This window comes from Cupressus sempervirens, chromosome 2 (genome assembly GCF_028749045.1).
Source record: "Cupressus sempervirens isolate cs-2001-9-10 chromosome 2, ASM2874904v1, whole genome shotgun sequence".
In the NCBI taxonomy this organism is placed as follows: Eukaryota; Viridiplantae; Streptophyta; class Pinopsida; order Cupressales; family Cupressaceae; genus Cupressus; species Cupressus sempervirens.
Genome location: NC_143119.1, coordinates 360,789,441 through 360,803,177, shown reverse-complemented (window position 1 = coordinate 360,803,177; position 13,737 = coordinate 360,789,441). Strand labels below are relative to the sequence as shown.

The 13,737-nt window shown below is 35.8% G+C and overlaps 1 protein-coding gene across 3 annotated transcripts in view; it reads left to right on the top strand.

Moving 5' to 3' along the window:
* IBR3 (acyl-CoA dehydrogenase-like protein) overlaps window positions 1-13,737 on the top strand; it is a 403,438-nt gene that overhangs the window by 153,651 nt on the left and 236,050 nt on the right. For all 3 annotated transcript variants that reach the window (XM_089813746.1, XM_089813745.1, XM_089813744.1), the window contains exons 8-10: window positions 1,953-2,072; window positions 2,253-2,351; window positions 2,574-2,700. In XM_089813746.1, the coding sequence (XP_089669872.1) occupies window positions 1,953-2,072; window positions 2,253-2,351; window positions 2,574-2,700 (346 nt within the window). The remainder of the gene's footprint in view (window positions 1-1,952; window positions 2,073-2,252; window positions 2,352-2,573; window positions 2,701-13,737) is intronic.

The window sequence follows — 13,737 nt, the reverse complement described above, 5'->3', positions numbered from 1 at the left end:
GTCTACCATACAAGTTATTTCATAATTGTTTTCTTAAATTTTTTGTTCTTAGTAGATTAGAAAGATCGTAATTTGCTCAAGAATGATATCAAGTATAATTGCTCAAATGTCATCATCTTTTAACTTTGTCAAATGACCCGTTTAATAGACAATTGTTTTTTCAATCTTTCATAAACCTTAAAATTGTTCTTGTATTGTTCTGGTGATGTCCAATTCTTTAAAAGGAAAGCATTTTATTTGTTGCAGTGCTTTCAAATTTTATAGTGCTGTTTTAAATTTTTAATACCTAGTTCCAAGACTTTGTGATTACAGTTTGTGATATGACACTGCTTTTTTGGCAATTCTTTTAGTGAAATCCTAATTGTAATCTGCGTTATAGACAAATTGTTATGTTTTATATCTGCTATAGGCAAGGCATTTTCTACTACATATTGATTACCTTATTGGGAATCACCATACAAATTTTTTGAACTTGATATTGAAATGCTATCATAAAAGCCAAAAAAATCATTTCAAAAAGTAAAAAATGTTTATTTTTTACTTCATCGTTCTATTGGCTGTGACAGAGTCCTGGCTAGGGGATTCTCCGAGTCAGAAGAGTCCACGGACTCTACGAGTCCTCCAGGACTCGATAGTGTCAAAGTGTAGAGGCCAAAAAATTCAGGAGCTCTGACTCGGCTTAGGACTCGCAGATTCCTGCTAGGACTCTTGTAACACTGGTTGTATACTCTTGTTGGGCTCATGGTTGGTTTGTTAAGACTTCTTCCTCTCTTGGGTCCATTGGGATTGAGATGGATCACCTCCCCTCCCTTTTTGTATTCTCTTGATGCCCCTATCATCTTCTCCCTCCCTTGAATAGGTGCATTAGTGATGACATATACATGAAGTTCATTCATACTATTTGGGTCAACACACATGAGGGTCTTCACCCTAAGATGGCATTTTACACAGGGCACTTTTTGGAGCTGAAGGGTTGACTCGTTGCCCACCCTTCCTACTGATTCCACCACTGGTTACATTCCCTTTGGATCCCCCTTGGTTCCTTTAGAGTGAGCTCCATCGGCTCCTATGTGAGATCGATCATCTGATAGACAAAGTGCACAGGATTTTCCAGCTTTGCAACAACAAGAAGGTTGAATCTTAGGAGCTCTTCATCTTTCACTGCCCTTTATAGTACAAGTTCAGATGGAGGTTCTACTGTCTCTTTCTTTATATGTACAGACTAGAGGTGTCTTTATCTTTAGCTTATTACTTCCTTCTTGACATACGCCAATAGTGACATCCTGTGACACCTCGACCCTATTAGCTTATTACTTCGTTCTTAACAGGGTGTCACTCATCACGTGACACCATGCTTTGGCTTGGGCCTGCTCCTTGTTCCAGAGTTGTGAAGGCCAGGACAGGATCCTATCAATAATGGCCTTCCTCTTCTAGGATCACTCCAAGGCAGCCTAGGGTTCCAGCTAGTGTTATGGCCTATTCTTCAATTTTGGGGTTGTTCACGGTTGTTCAGAATCCCTAGGGATGTTTGGGGGGGTTTCTCTTGGACCCTTCCCATCCCCACTCTTTGTTTTTGTTTCGGTTGTTGTTGCTTTATTTCTTCACGTACCGTTTGGTGTCCCTGCTATGGGGTGGCCCCTTTTTTATTGTTTTTGGCAGTCTCTTCGACCCCTTTTGTGATCTCTTGTTGGACATTTATAAATTTATCATCTCCATCTTTTCTGTTTATTAATGCATGGTCCTTGCATAGTGTATTTTTGATGATATTCAACATCTTTACTACTTATAGCTGTGTATTAATAATTCAATTGTATTTCTTGATTTAAAATAACTTAGTCAGTGGTGAATATTGTTTTCTGAGCTTTAAATTTGTTTTATAATGCATGAATTTTAAATGTAGATGTTGGAAAAGATTATTAGGAGTGCATCTGACTTTTCTATTTCCTTTGCAGCCTTTTTTCCTTGACAGCTCTAAGGCTTCAGTACCTTCATATTATGGCTTTGACAATGGAATAATTTCTGAAGGAATTCCCTCTCAAGAACAGTATTTGGCAGATTATTGTAGTGCTGCTGTAAGGCTTAGTAGCTAACACTCTTCTTTATTCTACAAATATCGATGTTTTCTCTTATGTCAATAAGAAAGATTCTCTTCAACTTGTCTTTTTGATTGCTCTCTTATGGTATATCTTTTCTTTCTCATATGAGAGGGTTCATACTTGTGTTTCGTATCATGCTAACAACAAGCCTTGTAGGGAGTTCAATGGCCTGGTCAAGACTGGAAATTTTATTTGGCATTCTCACTATTTCGCTCAACGGCTATCTTTGCAGGGGTTTATCATAGATGGTTGCAAGTGAGTTCATATAATTTTATTGGAGAAAACCAAATATATAAATGTTTGTGTTGTTCCATTTTGACATAAACAAGAATATGGTGGTGTTAAGCTCTATGCTATTACAACACTGCAAGAGACATATGCTATTCATAACTGTGCACTTTACGAATAAACTCTTTTGTATAGGTTCCATTCTTCAAGTTTGTACGCTGTCAGATATTCATACTTCTGATTGTGTAGGGAAATGCGTCTGGAGGAGAACGTGCTAAATCTGCAGGAAGTGTGGCAACATATTTTACTGATACAGCTTGGAAATTAATAAGCAGCGATTCAGTTCTTCCAGACAGGCTGCCGTCTTCTGTCATTAGTAAGTACTGCATTTTCAAATTACCATAATCATTGATGATCCAAACCTAATCTCTTCTGATTGCATTCTGTCTGTCCATCTCTTTATAATCGATTTTCAATTCAATTGTGTTGCTACATTGAGGGATGTCTTGTCTTTCAAGTTTTAACTTTTCAAGGGTACAGAAACATATTTAATAATGATAACGTAATGTTAACAGAGTCTTCAATATTATTTTTCTGAGGAAATAACAGTGTACAAGTTTGGCTTATAGCATGCTTTGAAAGAAATACCATGATATTTAACAAAATCTTTACAAGCTGATGAAATGGATTAAGTATTTTAATAGACATCAGAGTTTAACATGAAGCTTCTATTGGAATAAGATTACAATTCAAGAAATTGATGCAGATGAAGGAGAAGAAAACAAAAATATGTCCAGACATTTCACGATAAACAAGGTTATCCATAACATCGGTCAAATTCTTTAAGTCAAAACTAACGGGGTTTTTGTTTTACTAATTTCAAGAGAAAATCATGCAATAGTGAAAAGCATGCTCATGATGCATTAACCTCCTCAACAGAGGTGCTAGGCTTCTTTTTGATTGTACCTACCTCACAAATGCTCCTCTACATAGGTGCCACAACTCCCTAGCCCTTATGCTTGCTTGCCAAATCCTCCTTTATATAGGTGCCACAACTCCTTGGTCATCGTCTCTGCCTATTCATCTTCTCTTGCACAGGTCCCACACATCTGTATTGCCAATGCTTGCCTTGACAATCTTCTCCCATATGCCACATATCTGTAGCATCTTTGCATGATCTCTTTAAATTTTGCATTTCATGTCACACTTGCACCTTCATGTGGATGCCGATGCCTTCCTACTGCTTTGAACCATCAAGCCATCCTCCCTTCAATACAATCTGTCTTGTGAGATATCCCTTGGAGATCATATCCTTTAATCCTCATCCCTCACATCTTCTCCATTTGTGTCATGACAACTCATTCATTGTAATATTATCTACACTTGTTCTTCCTATCAATACCCATCACCACATTACTCCTTTCTCACCTATCTAAGAAATCCTCCCATCTTTTCATCTGTCTCTATAGACTAGGTTCTTCCATGTATTTGCTTCCAAGCATCCATCCTAAACCACTCCACCTAATGATTTTCCCATCTCCTATCCAAACAATCTTTTCGTCATTTCATCTTTACCTCTAGATGTGGTTCTCCCTTTTCATCAATTCCAAGCTTCCATTGTAAACCTCTTCATCCAATGATCCTCTTGTCACCTAAATAAGCAATCCCTCCATTATTTTATCCTTGTCTCTAACCTTAATTATTCGTGGCCATTAGTTACAAGAAACAACTATCCTACATGCAAAGAGTTCTAATCCACCTATCTCATATCCTCCACAATTCAAAGCTTCCTAGAGTAGTCCATCCAAATGCATGTGAATTTTAGTCCATTGAATCTCACCAAGCCATCTAGTACAACATCCAAAACATCCCTTTGCTTTGTCTCGATCATGCTGCAAAGCTTGATTCATTTTACTCAAATTGTCGTCATTGAGATATACCATCCCCATTCCTTGTGTTTTTCTCAATTGTTAATGACACAATCCTTGCATAATTCTTATTGACAACAATGTGATCTTGTCATCATCATCATTATTAGTTTGAGCTTGATTAGGAAGAACACCTTTGTCTTTGCATTTGAAATGTCCCACTTCCGGATTATGTAGAATGCTGTAACCTGCAATTATTTGTTAGTAAAAAGTTGAAAAGATTATATATCTAAACATTGCTATAGTATTAGTTCTACACGAATATTAAGTTAAATCCTACCCAAGCTACCCTTCCTAATCCTTCAGAGGAGCCCTTTCTCAAATTACCTAACTCTCTGGTGAGAACTATGTCTCGATTAGGTGATTATCATGGAAAAGAGCATCTTCCTTAGGCCTCTTGGGATCTCTGGTAATCACTACTTGGTAGAGATTCCAACTCTAACCAAGTCTCTTATCTCTGACATATGCATATGTTTGACCACTACAATATATATATTGTCCCTATGGGATTCTCTATAAATCCCCTCTCTAGAATCCAATTTAGGATCTCAACATCCGATTACAAATGTCCTCTAGTCTCTAAGATTCATTAGCATCGTAATAATAATCTTCTATCAAAGTTTACTTCGCCTCTTACTACAACATGCATCATACCTCTAAGTTGAATGATTGTGTCCCTCTAAGGATTTGATATTGATTGGTTCTTCAATCATTGAATGTTCTTATGATTATTTCACCAATACCATCGATATATTCAGATGAGAGTTTAGGATTAATTGGTTTTTTGTTATCCACTATAGCTTTGTAGTTAGGATTCCTCCTTTTCCACTGGTGATATTGACTGATCACTTTATCAACTGATTGCGGATGGCTTCCTTCAGAAATGGTTGATTCTTCTTGCTCTGTAATGTGGTGTGGCGGTAGATACTGACTGGAGCTCAGTAATTCTTCCTACCGATATCCAACTCATCACTCCCAATAAGGGGTGGCCATATTTCCTTCTGTGTGTGTGATTTGAGTGACGTACTCACTTATCTCATCACAACTAGTGCTTTTCACTATTCCCATCCATGTTAATAGTGTTTTTATTGCTTGGTGTATCTTCCTCGCTAGATGTGCTCTAGTCTGATGCCTTCTCTCTCTCTCATGGTGATAGCAGTAACTGTGGATGGCTACCTTCGTTTGATGATGAGTTCTGATACCTGTCGATATAATCCTTGTACGTTTGTTGACTCAAACTTGCCCTCATTCTCTCCTGGCTATCTACGTTGAATCTTCTTGCCTTCCTTTTTCTGCTCCTTGATAGGTATCGATTACCTTTATATATGCACACCATTGCGTTGATAAATGTTTACACCCTTTGGCATGCGTCAGTTGATTAACATCGATCAGTGTTATAGTTTGATAATTATATGAATTCGTATTATAGTCATAATAAGTCTCGGCCAATAATATATGGAACTGATAATTATGTTAAGTAGTTGGCAGAATAACTTTAATTTATGATTTCCCTATTTATTTATTATAGGTATTACTTATAATAAAAGAAATTGCTTTTAATTATAATTCATTATAATATATATGTACATCTCTCTTATTAGGATCTTATTATATAAAGAAAATGCTTTTAATTATGATTTATTAATAATATACATTTATGTACATATCTCTTATTAGGATTTTATTTTTGGGTTTATTACAGTCCTTCCGTCTCAATATTGCTTGTCCTCAAGCAATTTGAGTTTTTCTTCTTTTTCCCAAGTGGCATCTTTGGTTGGCAAACCTTTCCATTTGATTAAGAATTCCTTGACAATTCTATTTCTTAGTGCTTTCTCTCTAGTTTCCAGAATTACTTCTGGTTCCAAGATGAGTTGTCCTTCATCATCAAGAGGGGGTAATTCTACGCAAGGGGCTAATTTGTTGGCCTAGGACCTTTTTGAGTCTGGATACATGGAACACATTGTGAATTCAACTATTGCTAGGTAACTCTAACTCATAAGCTACCTCGCCAATCTTCTTGATTACTTTATATGGTCCATAGAACCAAGGTTTGAGTTTCTCCATCCCATTCTTCTTAATAGATGATTGTTTATATGGTTGTAATCTCAAGTATACTAGATCTCCTTTGGTGAATGAACGTTCCACTTTGTTTTTATCTGCATAAAGTTTTTTCTGGTTCTGTGCGATGTGTAGATTCTCCCTTAATTCCTTTATAATATCAATGCTTCTTTGGACGAATTCTTGTGCATTGGGTACCCTGCTTTCCGGAATGAAGATGTTTCTCAATGTGGTGCCTTCATAACCATATAACGCTTTGAAGGGGCTCATCCCTATGAACATGTGATGTGTGGTATTATAACAATACCCTCCTAGGTGTAACTACCCGATCTAGGCAGTTTGATGTCCAGTGACATAATTTTTTAGATACCCCTCTATCCACTTATTTACAATCTCAGTTTGGGGATGGTAGCTGGTGCTAGGGGTGAGTGAAGTTCTTGCTAGCTTGAACAATCTTGCCAAAATTTGCTGAGAAATTTGCTGTCTCTATCAGTTACAATGGTTCGAGGTAGTCCATGGAGATGGAAGATTTCTTTAAAAAATATTTCTACTATTTGAGGTGCCTTATACTTGGTCGAAATTGGGAAGAAGTGTGCAAATTTTGTAAGTCTATCTACTACTACATAGATACTGTCTTTCCCTTGAACCTTTGGAAATCCCGTTATGAAATCTATAGATATACTTTCCCATTTTTGGTTTGGAATAGGCAGTGGCTGTAGCAATCCTGAAGGGTCTGATTGTTCGGTATTATTTTTTTGACAAGTTGTACATTCTTGTACATATTTTATAATGTCTTCTTTTAATCCTTTCCACGAGTACCTTTCCTTGATATGTTTATATGTTTTGTAATATCTTGGGTGTCGTGCTATCAGATTGTCATGGTATTCCTTTATAATTATCCCCTTCATTTTGGATTTTGGAGTCAAGTAGATTCTTCCTTTGTGGAAGATGATGTCATTCGAGACTTTGAAATCTCTATTAGGTGATTTCCCGTCTAGTACTTCAATCGCCAATTGATCCTTAGCGCAGTCTGCTCTTATATCATCTTTTGAGACTTCAGATATGCAAGAGATAGTGTTGATGTGGGGTCTTCTAGATAAGGCATCCGTGGCTCCGTTATTCACTCCTTTAACATACTCTATGTCGAAATCATAGGCTTGAACCCTACTACCCACTTATGTTGTCTGTCATTTAGGTCCTTCTGATTTAAGAAGAAGCGTAGGCTATTATGATTTGTTTTGACTATGAATTTTCCACAAACTAGGTATTGTCGGAATTTTGCCAAAGCATGCATTATTGCTAACATCTCTTTATCATAAATGGAATAATGTTTTTCAACTCCTGTGAGTTTGCGACTTTCAAAAGCTATACGATGTTTCCTTCGCATCAATACCGCCCCTATACCTTCTCGAGAAGCATCACATTGTAGCTCGAAGGGTAGGGAGAAATGTGGTATGGCTAATACTGGGCACGAACTCATAGCAACTTTAAGCCATTCAAAAGCTTGTTGTGCTCTTTCATTCCAAGTAAAAGCTCCTTTCTTGGTCAAGTCTGTAAGAGGGGCTGCAATTTTTGAGAAGCCTTTAACAAATCTTCGATAGTAACTGCATAGTCCCACAAATCCCCTGAGTTGTGTAAGGCTTCTTGGTTTCGGCTACTCCTTGATAGCCCTGATCTTCTCTTCGTTCACACTTACTCCTCCTTTATTGATTTTGTGTCCCAAATCAAGTATTTCCTCAAGTCCAAATTCACATTTTGAGATTTTAGCATATAAGGACTCTCTCTAAAATACTTAAGATTTCCTTGATGTGTTGTAGATGTTGTTCCCATGTCTTACTGTAAATAAGGATGTCATCAAAAAATGAGGAACTTTTGTAGCTGCTGTCTAAAGGTATGGTTCATAAAAGATTGGAAAGTTGCCGGTGCATTTGTGAGGCCAAAGGGAAGTACTAGGAATTTGAAATGTTCATAGTGACATCTAAATGCTGTTTTGGATACATCTTCTTTCATTTTGATTTGGTGGTATCATGATCTCAAGTCAATTTTTGAGAAATAACAAGCCCCATGTAGTTCATCCATCAGCTCATCGATTCTAGGAATAGGGTATCTATTTTTAATAGTCTTCTTGTTTAAGGCTTGATAATCGATGCACATTCTCATAGTTCCATCTTTCTTTTTGACTAATACTACTAATGATGCAAATGGGCTACTACTTGGCTGTATATGTCCCATTTCCAAGAGCTCCTTTATAGTTTTTTAATTTCTTCTTTATATTTGTGGGGATGTCCATAAGGTGTAGTGATTATAGGTTTTTCTCGTTCCAATTTAACGGGGTGTACAAAACATCTTTTGCGGGGAAGCCCAGGGGGAATATCTTCGAACACTCTTCTATACCTTTCAAGGATGGGTTGAATCTCTACATGGAATGTTTTCTCTTTAGTGGGACTATTATCTTGGATCATACATTGAGCTAGCATCTCTCCTTGGTCATGTTTTAAAATTCTCTCCATTTTATTACAAGATACTACCCTTGCTGCTCCATCGGGCACCCCTCTCAAAGTTATATCTTTTCCTTTGTGTTGAAGCATATTTCTAAATTGGGTCCATCCATGATGAAACGTCTTAGGGAATTTATCCATGGCATCGCTAAGATGATATCATTTTGAATGTTGGCTACATAGAAGTTTCTTTTAATGACATGTCCCCTAGTAGTGATTTCTGCTTGTGTGACCATCTTTTTACAACAATCTAGGGTGCCATTTGCAAACTTGGCCCTAAAACCTTCAAAGTCTTGAGTTTTTAGCCTTCTTTTTGCTACTAAGTGTTTGTTGATAAAGTCATGAGAAGCTACGGTATCCACTAGTGCAATTAGCTTCTGTCCTTTAAGCACTCCTTTAATGCAAAAGGGCCTAATTTTGTCTTGGGATATGACTACCAATGTTCCTTGTTCGGGTTCCTTTATTCTTGCTCTCTTGTTTCTTTGATTTGGTTTACTTGTCCTCTTTTACATCGGTGACCCCGTCCCTAGGGTTGCCTACATTTAAAATAGAGATTTTTTTGTATTAACTCTTCCCTTTGGGGGCATTTGTGCCCAATACTCCATGGCTTGTTACATAAGTAACACGGTTTGTCTTGATTATCCCTTCTACTGTTTTCACTATGGGGAAAAGTTTTGGATGGAAAATTTCGATTTCTTTCTTTATTGTTAGATTCAACCATTTTTGCTTTATTTATTGCTTCTTCTAGATTTTTGGTTCGTGGGGTTTCACCATAGTTTTTGTGGATTCTTTAAGACCTATAACCTTTGGGATAGATCTGGAATCATGACAGAAATTTCTTGGAATTGTTTAACATAATCAGGTAGTGTCCCTATTTGCTTAAGGTGTGTTAACTCTTGAAAATATCATTCAATATCTTTCTCATCAAATCAGTTTATGAGTTTTTGGGAGAAATCCTCATAAGACTTTACATCTTTATGCCCTAATGAGATACACCCTTGGGTCCACCAATCATGTGCTGCTCCCCCCAACAGGGTTATGGCAAATTGGAGGGCTTCTTCTTCTGTCATGGGGTTTAGAATGAAGAATGTATTTAGTTTTTTCTAACCATTGATGGGCTGACATCTCTTCTGATCCATTAAAAGTTCTAATTGCTGTTAAATTGTAGCTTCTGTCGGATTGAACTGTTCTAGAGTTAATCCTTGTATGGTTATTGTTAATCATTAATTATACATACTCTAATAGTTCTATATATATATATATTGTATGCTATATATTATATATAATATATTGTATGCTATATATTATATATAATATAGATATGTTATAATTAATAATGTTTTAATTAATGATTAATTAATATGTATAACCATAGAGACATGTCTCTTCACAAGACATGCCTCTTGAAGATATATTTATATATCTTGGAAATCTGTAATTGAAACACATAGAATTACAACAATGTTATTACATTTGCAGAGATCCTAAATTTATTTTAGTTGATCTGTTTTCAAACAATGGTTGAATTTGGTGTTATCTTTTAGGCCGGATTTTGCCGGACGCATTGATAACCTTCATGGGTCTTTTGGGCGATAGCCGGACACCATGAAAACCCATTGTTTTGAAAGTTTGGGTTATCCTTGTTCTTCGGGCCGGATTTTGCCGGACACATTGATAACCTTCATGGGTCTTTTGGGCGATAGCCGGACACCATGAAAATCCATTATGTTTTCTTTATCTCTCTTAGTTTAAAACATAATGATGATTACACCTTATTTTGTAAGTTAAACTTATTTCAATTTCCCTTTGCTTAAGAGGGAGTATTGAGGATTCTAGCCTCTTAGTGTATTGAAGTAAATTCCATATGTTAATTTACATATGTGTGTTGATGAATTCATATTGATGTGCCATTTTAGGGATATCATAGTGAGATGATATCTCCTTATACTCAAGAACATAGTATGTTATATATCAATCTTCCAAAATAAAGAGGGAGTATTGAGATAGCTTCGATTGTATCTAAGTCATAGCCATGGTAGAAAACAATTGATATACATATCATTTTATTGTTGGCATGGTTGTTCTGACACATTTTGTGAAGTGATGTCTACTATCAAAAGATCTCACCTATGATATAGACTTCCTGTTGAGACTTATATTATCAAAGGATAATGTATCTAGTGTGATATATATATATTAAGGTCTTTTGAATATGACATTCTAAGATTATCATGATAATGTATTCTATAACAATCCTCCTGAGCTAAGAGGGAGTGTTAAATTGTAGCTTCTGTCGGATTGAACTGTTCTAGAGTTAATCCTTGTATGGTTATTGTTAATCATTAATTATACATACTCTAATAGATATATATATATATATATATATATATATATATGTTGTATGCTATATATTATATATAATATAGATATGTTATAATTAATAATGTTTTAATTAATGACTAATTGATATATATAACCATAGAGACATGTCTCTTCACAAGACATGCCTCTTGAAGATATATTTATATATCTTGGAAATCTGTAATTGAAACACATAGAATTACAACAATGTTATTACATTTGCAGAGATCCTAAATTTAACAATTGCAACCTTGCTTACCTTGCATCTGAGTTCCTTATTCACATAACCTCTAGGCATTTCTCTCCTTTTCTTGGCACAAAATTTCCTAAAAGAGACTGCTTCTCTAATATGTGGTTCTAGGGCTGCATATGCTCTTGCAATTTCTTCGGTGCTAGATAAGGGTTGCTCTACCCCTTCCTCCTCTATTAGGTTTGTTCTTCTAGGTAAGAATGTAGGTTGGGGAAGACTAGAGCTCGAAGTTATATTATTATTTTCAGAATGGATTGATTTAGTTTCTCTCCCCCCATTTGGTTAACCCCTTATAATATTGATGGAGTTTCCCATGTTTTGTAAGGCTTGTAAGAGGGCCTAATTTGATTTCTCCATTTGGTTTAAAATAGTTTGATTGGTTTGCTCCATATATGATCTGACTTCATTTTCTAGGTCATTCATTGTGGTTTTTGTTCTCCTCTTGTAAGTGTGCATAGGCCTTTACTTACAAGATGGCAAGATTATGCTCTGATACCACTGAATTGTCCCACTTCCGGATTACGTAGAATGTTGTAACCTTCAATTATTCGTTAGTAAAAAGTTGAAAAGATTATATATATAAACATTGCTATAGTATTAATTCTACACAAATATTAAGTTATATTCTACCCAAGCTACCCTTCCTAATCCTTCAGAGGAGCCTTTTCTCAAATTACCTAACCCTTTGGTGAGAACTGTGTCTCGATTAGGTGATTATCATGGAAAAGAGCATCTTTCTTAGGCCTCTTGGGATCCAAATAATCGCTACTTGGTAGAGATCCCACCTCTAACCAAGTCTCTTATCTGTGACATATGCATATGTTTGACCACTAAAATATATATATTGTCCCTAAGGGATTCTCTATAAATCCTCTCTCTAGAATCGAATTCAAGATCTCAACATCGAATGTCCTCTAGTCTCTAAGATTCATTAGCATCATAATAATAATCTTCTATCAAAGCTTACTTTGCTTCTTACTACAACATGCATCATACCTCTAAGTTGAAAGATTGTGTGCCTCTAAGGATTTGATATTGACTGGTTCTTCAATTATTAAATGTTCTTATGGGTATTTCACCAATACCATCGATATATTCAGATGAGAGTTTAGGATTAATTGGTATGTTGTTATCCACTATAGTTGCGTAGTTAGGATTCCTTCTTTCCCACTGGTGATATTGACTGATCACTTTACCAACTGACTGCGGATGGCTTCCTTTAGAAATGGTTGATTCTTCCTGCTCTGTAATATGGTGTAGCGTGAGATACTGATTGGAGCTTAGTAATTCTTCCTACCGATATCCGACTCTTCACTCCCAATAAGGGATGGTCATAATTCCTTCCATGTCTGTGATCTAGGTGACGTACTCACTTATCTCGTCACAACTAGTGCTTTTCACTATTCCCATCCATGTTAATGGTGTTTGTATTGCTTGGTGTATCTTCCCCACTGGATGTCTCTGGTTTGATGCCTTCTCTCTCTTCCATAGTGATAGAGGTAACTACAGATGGCTACCTTCATTTGGTGATGAGTTCTGATGCCTGTCGATATAATCCTTTTACATTTGTTGACTTATACTTACCCTTGTTCTCTCCCTGCTATCTACGTTGAATCTTCTCACTTTCCGTTTTCTGCTCGTCGATAGGCATCGATTACCTTTATATATGCACACCATTGCGTTGATAAATGTTTACACCCTTTGGCATGCGTCGGTTGATTAATATCGATTAGTGTTATAGTTTGATAATTATATGAATTGTTATTATGGTCATAATAAGTCTCGGCCAATAATATATGGAATTCATAATTACGTTAAGTAATTGGCAGAATAACTTTAATTTATGATTTCCCTATTTATTTATTATAGGTATTAGTTATAATAAAACAAATTGCTTTTAATTATAATTCATTATAATATATATGTACATGTCTCTTATTAGGATCTCATTATATAAAGAAAATGCTTTTGATTATGATTTATTAATAATATATATTTATGTACATATCTCTTATTAGGATTTTTTTTTTTTGGGTTTACAGCATTCTATTACAGGTTTGTTTGTTTATTTTTGATTTTCTTGCATTTGTCATGTTATTGGTAATGTATTGTGAGAATGACATCATGTCTCTTCAATATGATGGTACCATGTAAAAAGTTATTGCTTGCTACCTTTTCTTTTGGTTTAGTTGTTTACACAGTCGTCACTCGTCTCCTTGGTCTTCATACCATGGTGCATAATTATCTCTCTTCTATCTATCTAGCCATCTTCTTGTCCTAATCTATCCTTTCATATCCTCTTCTCTGTTTGTTTTCAA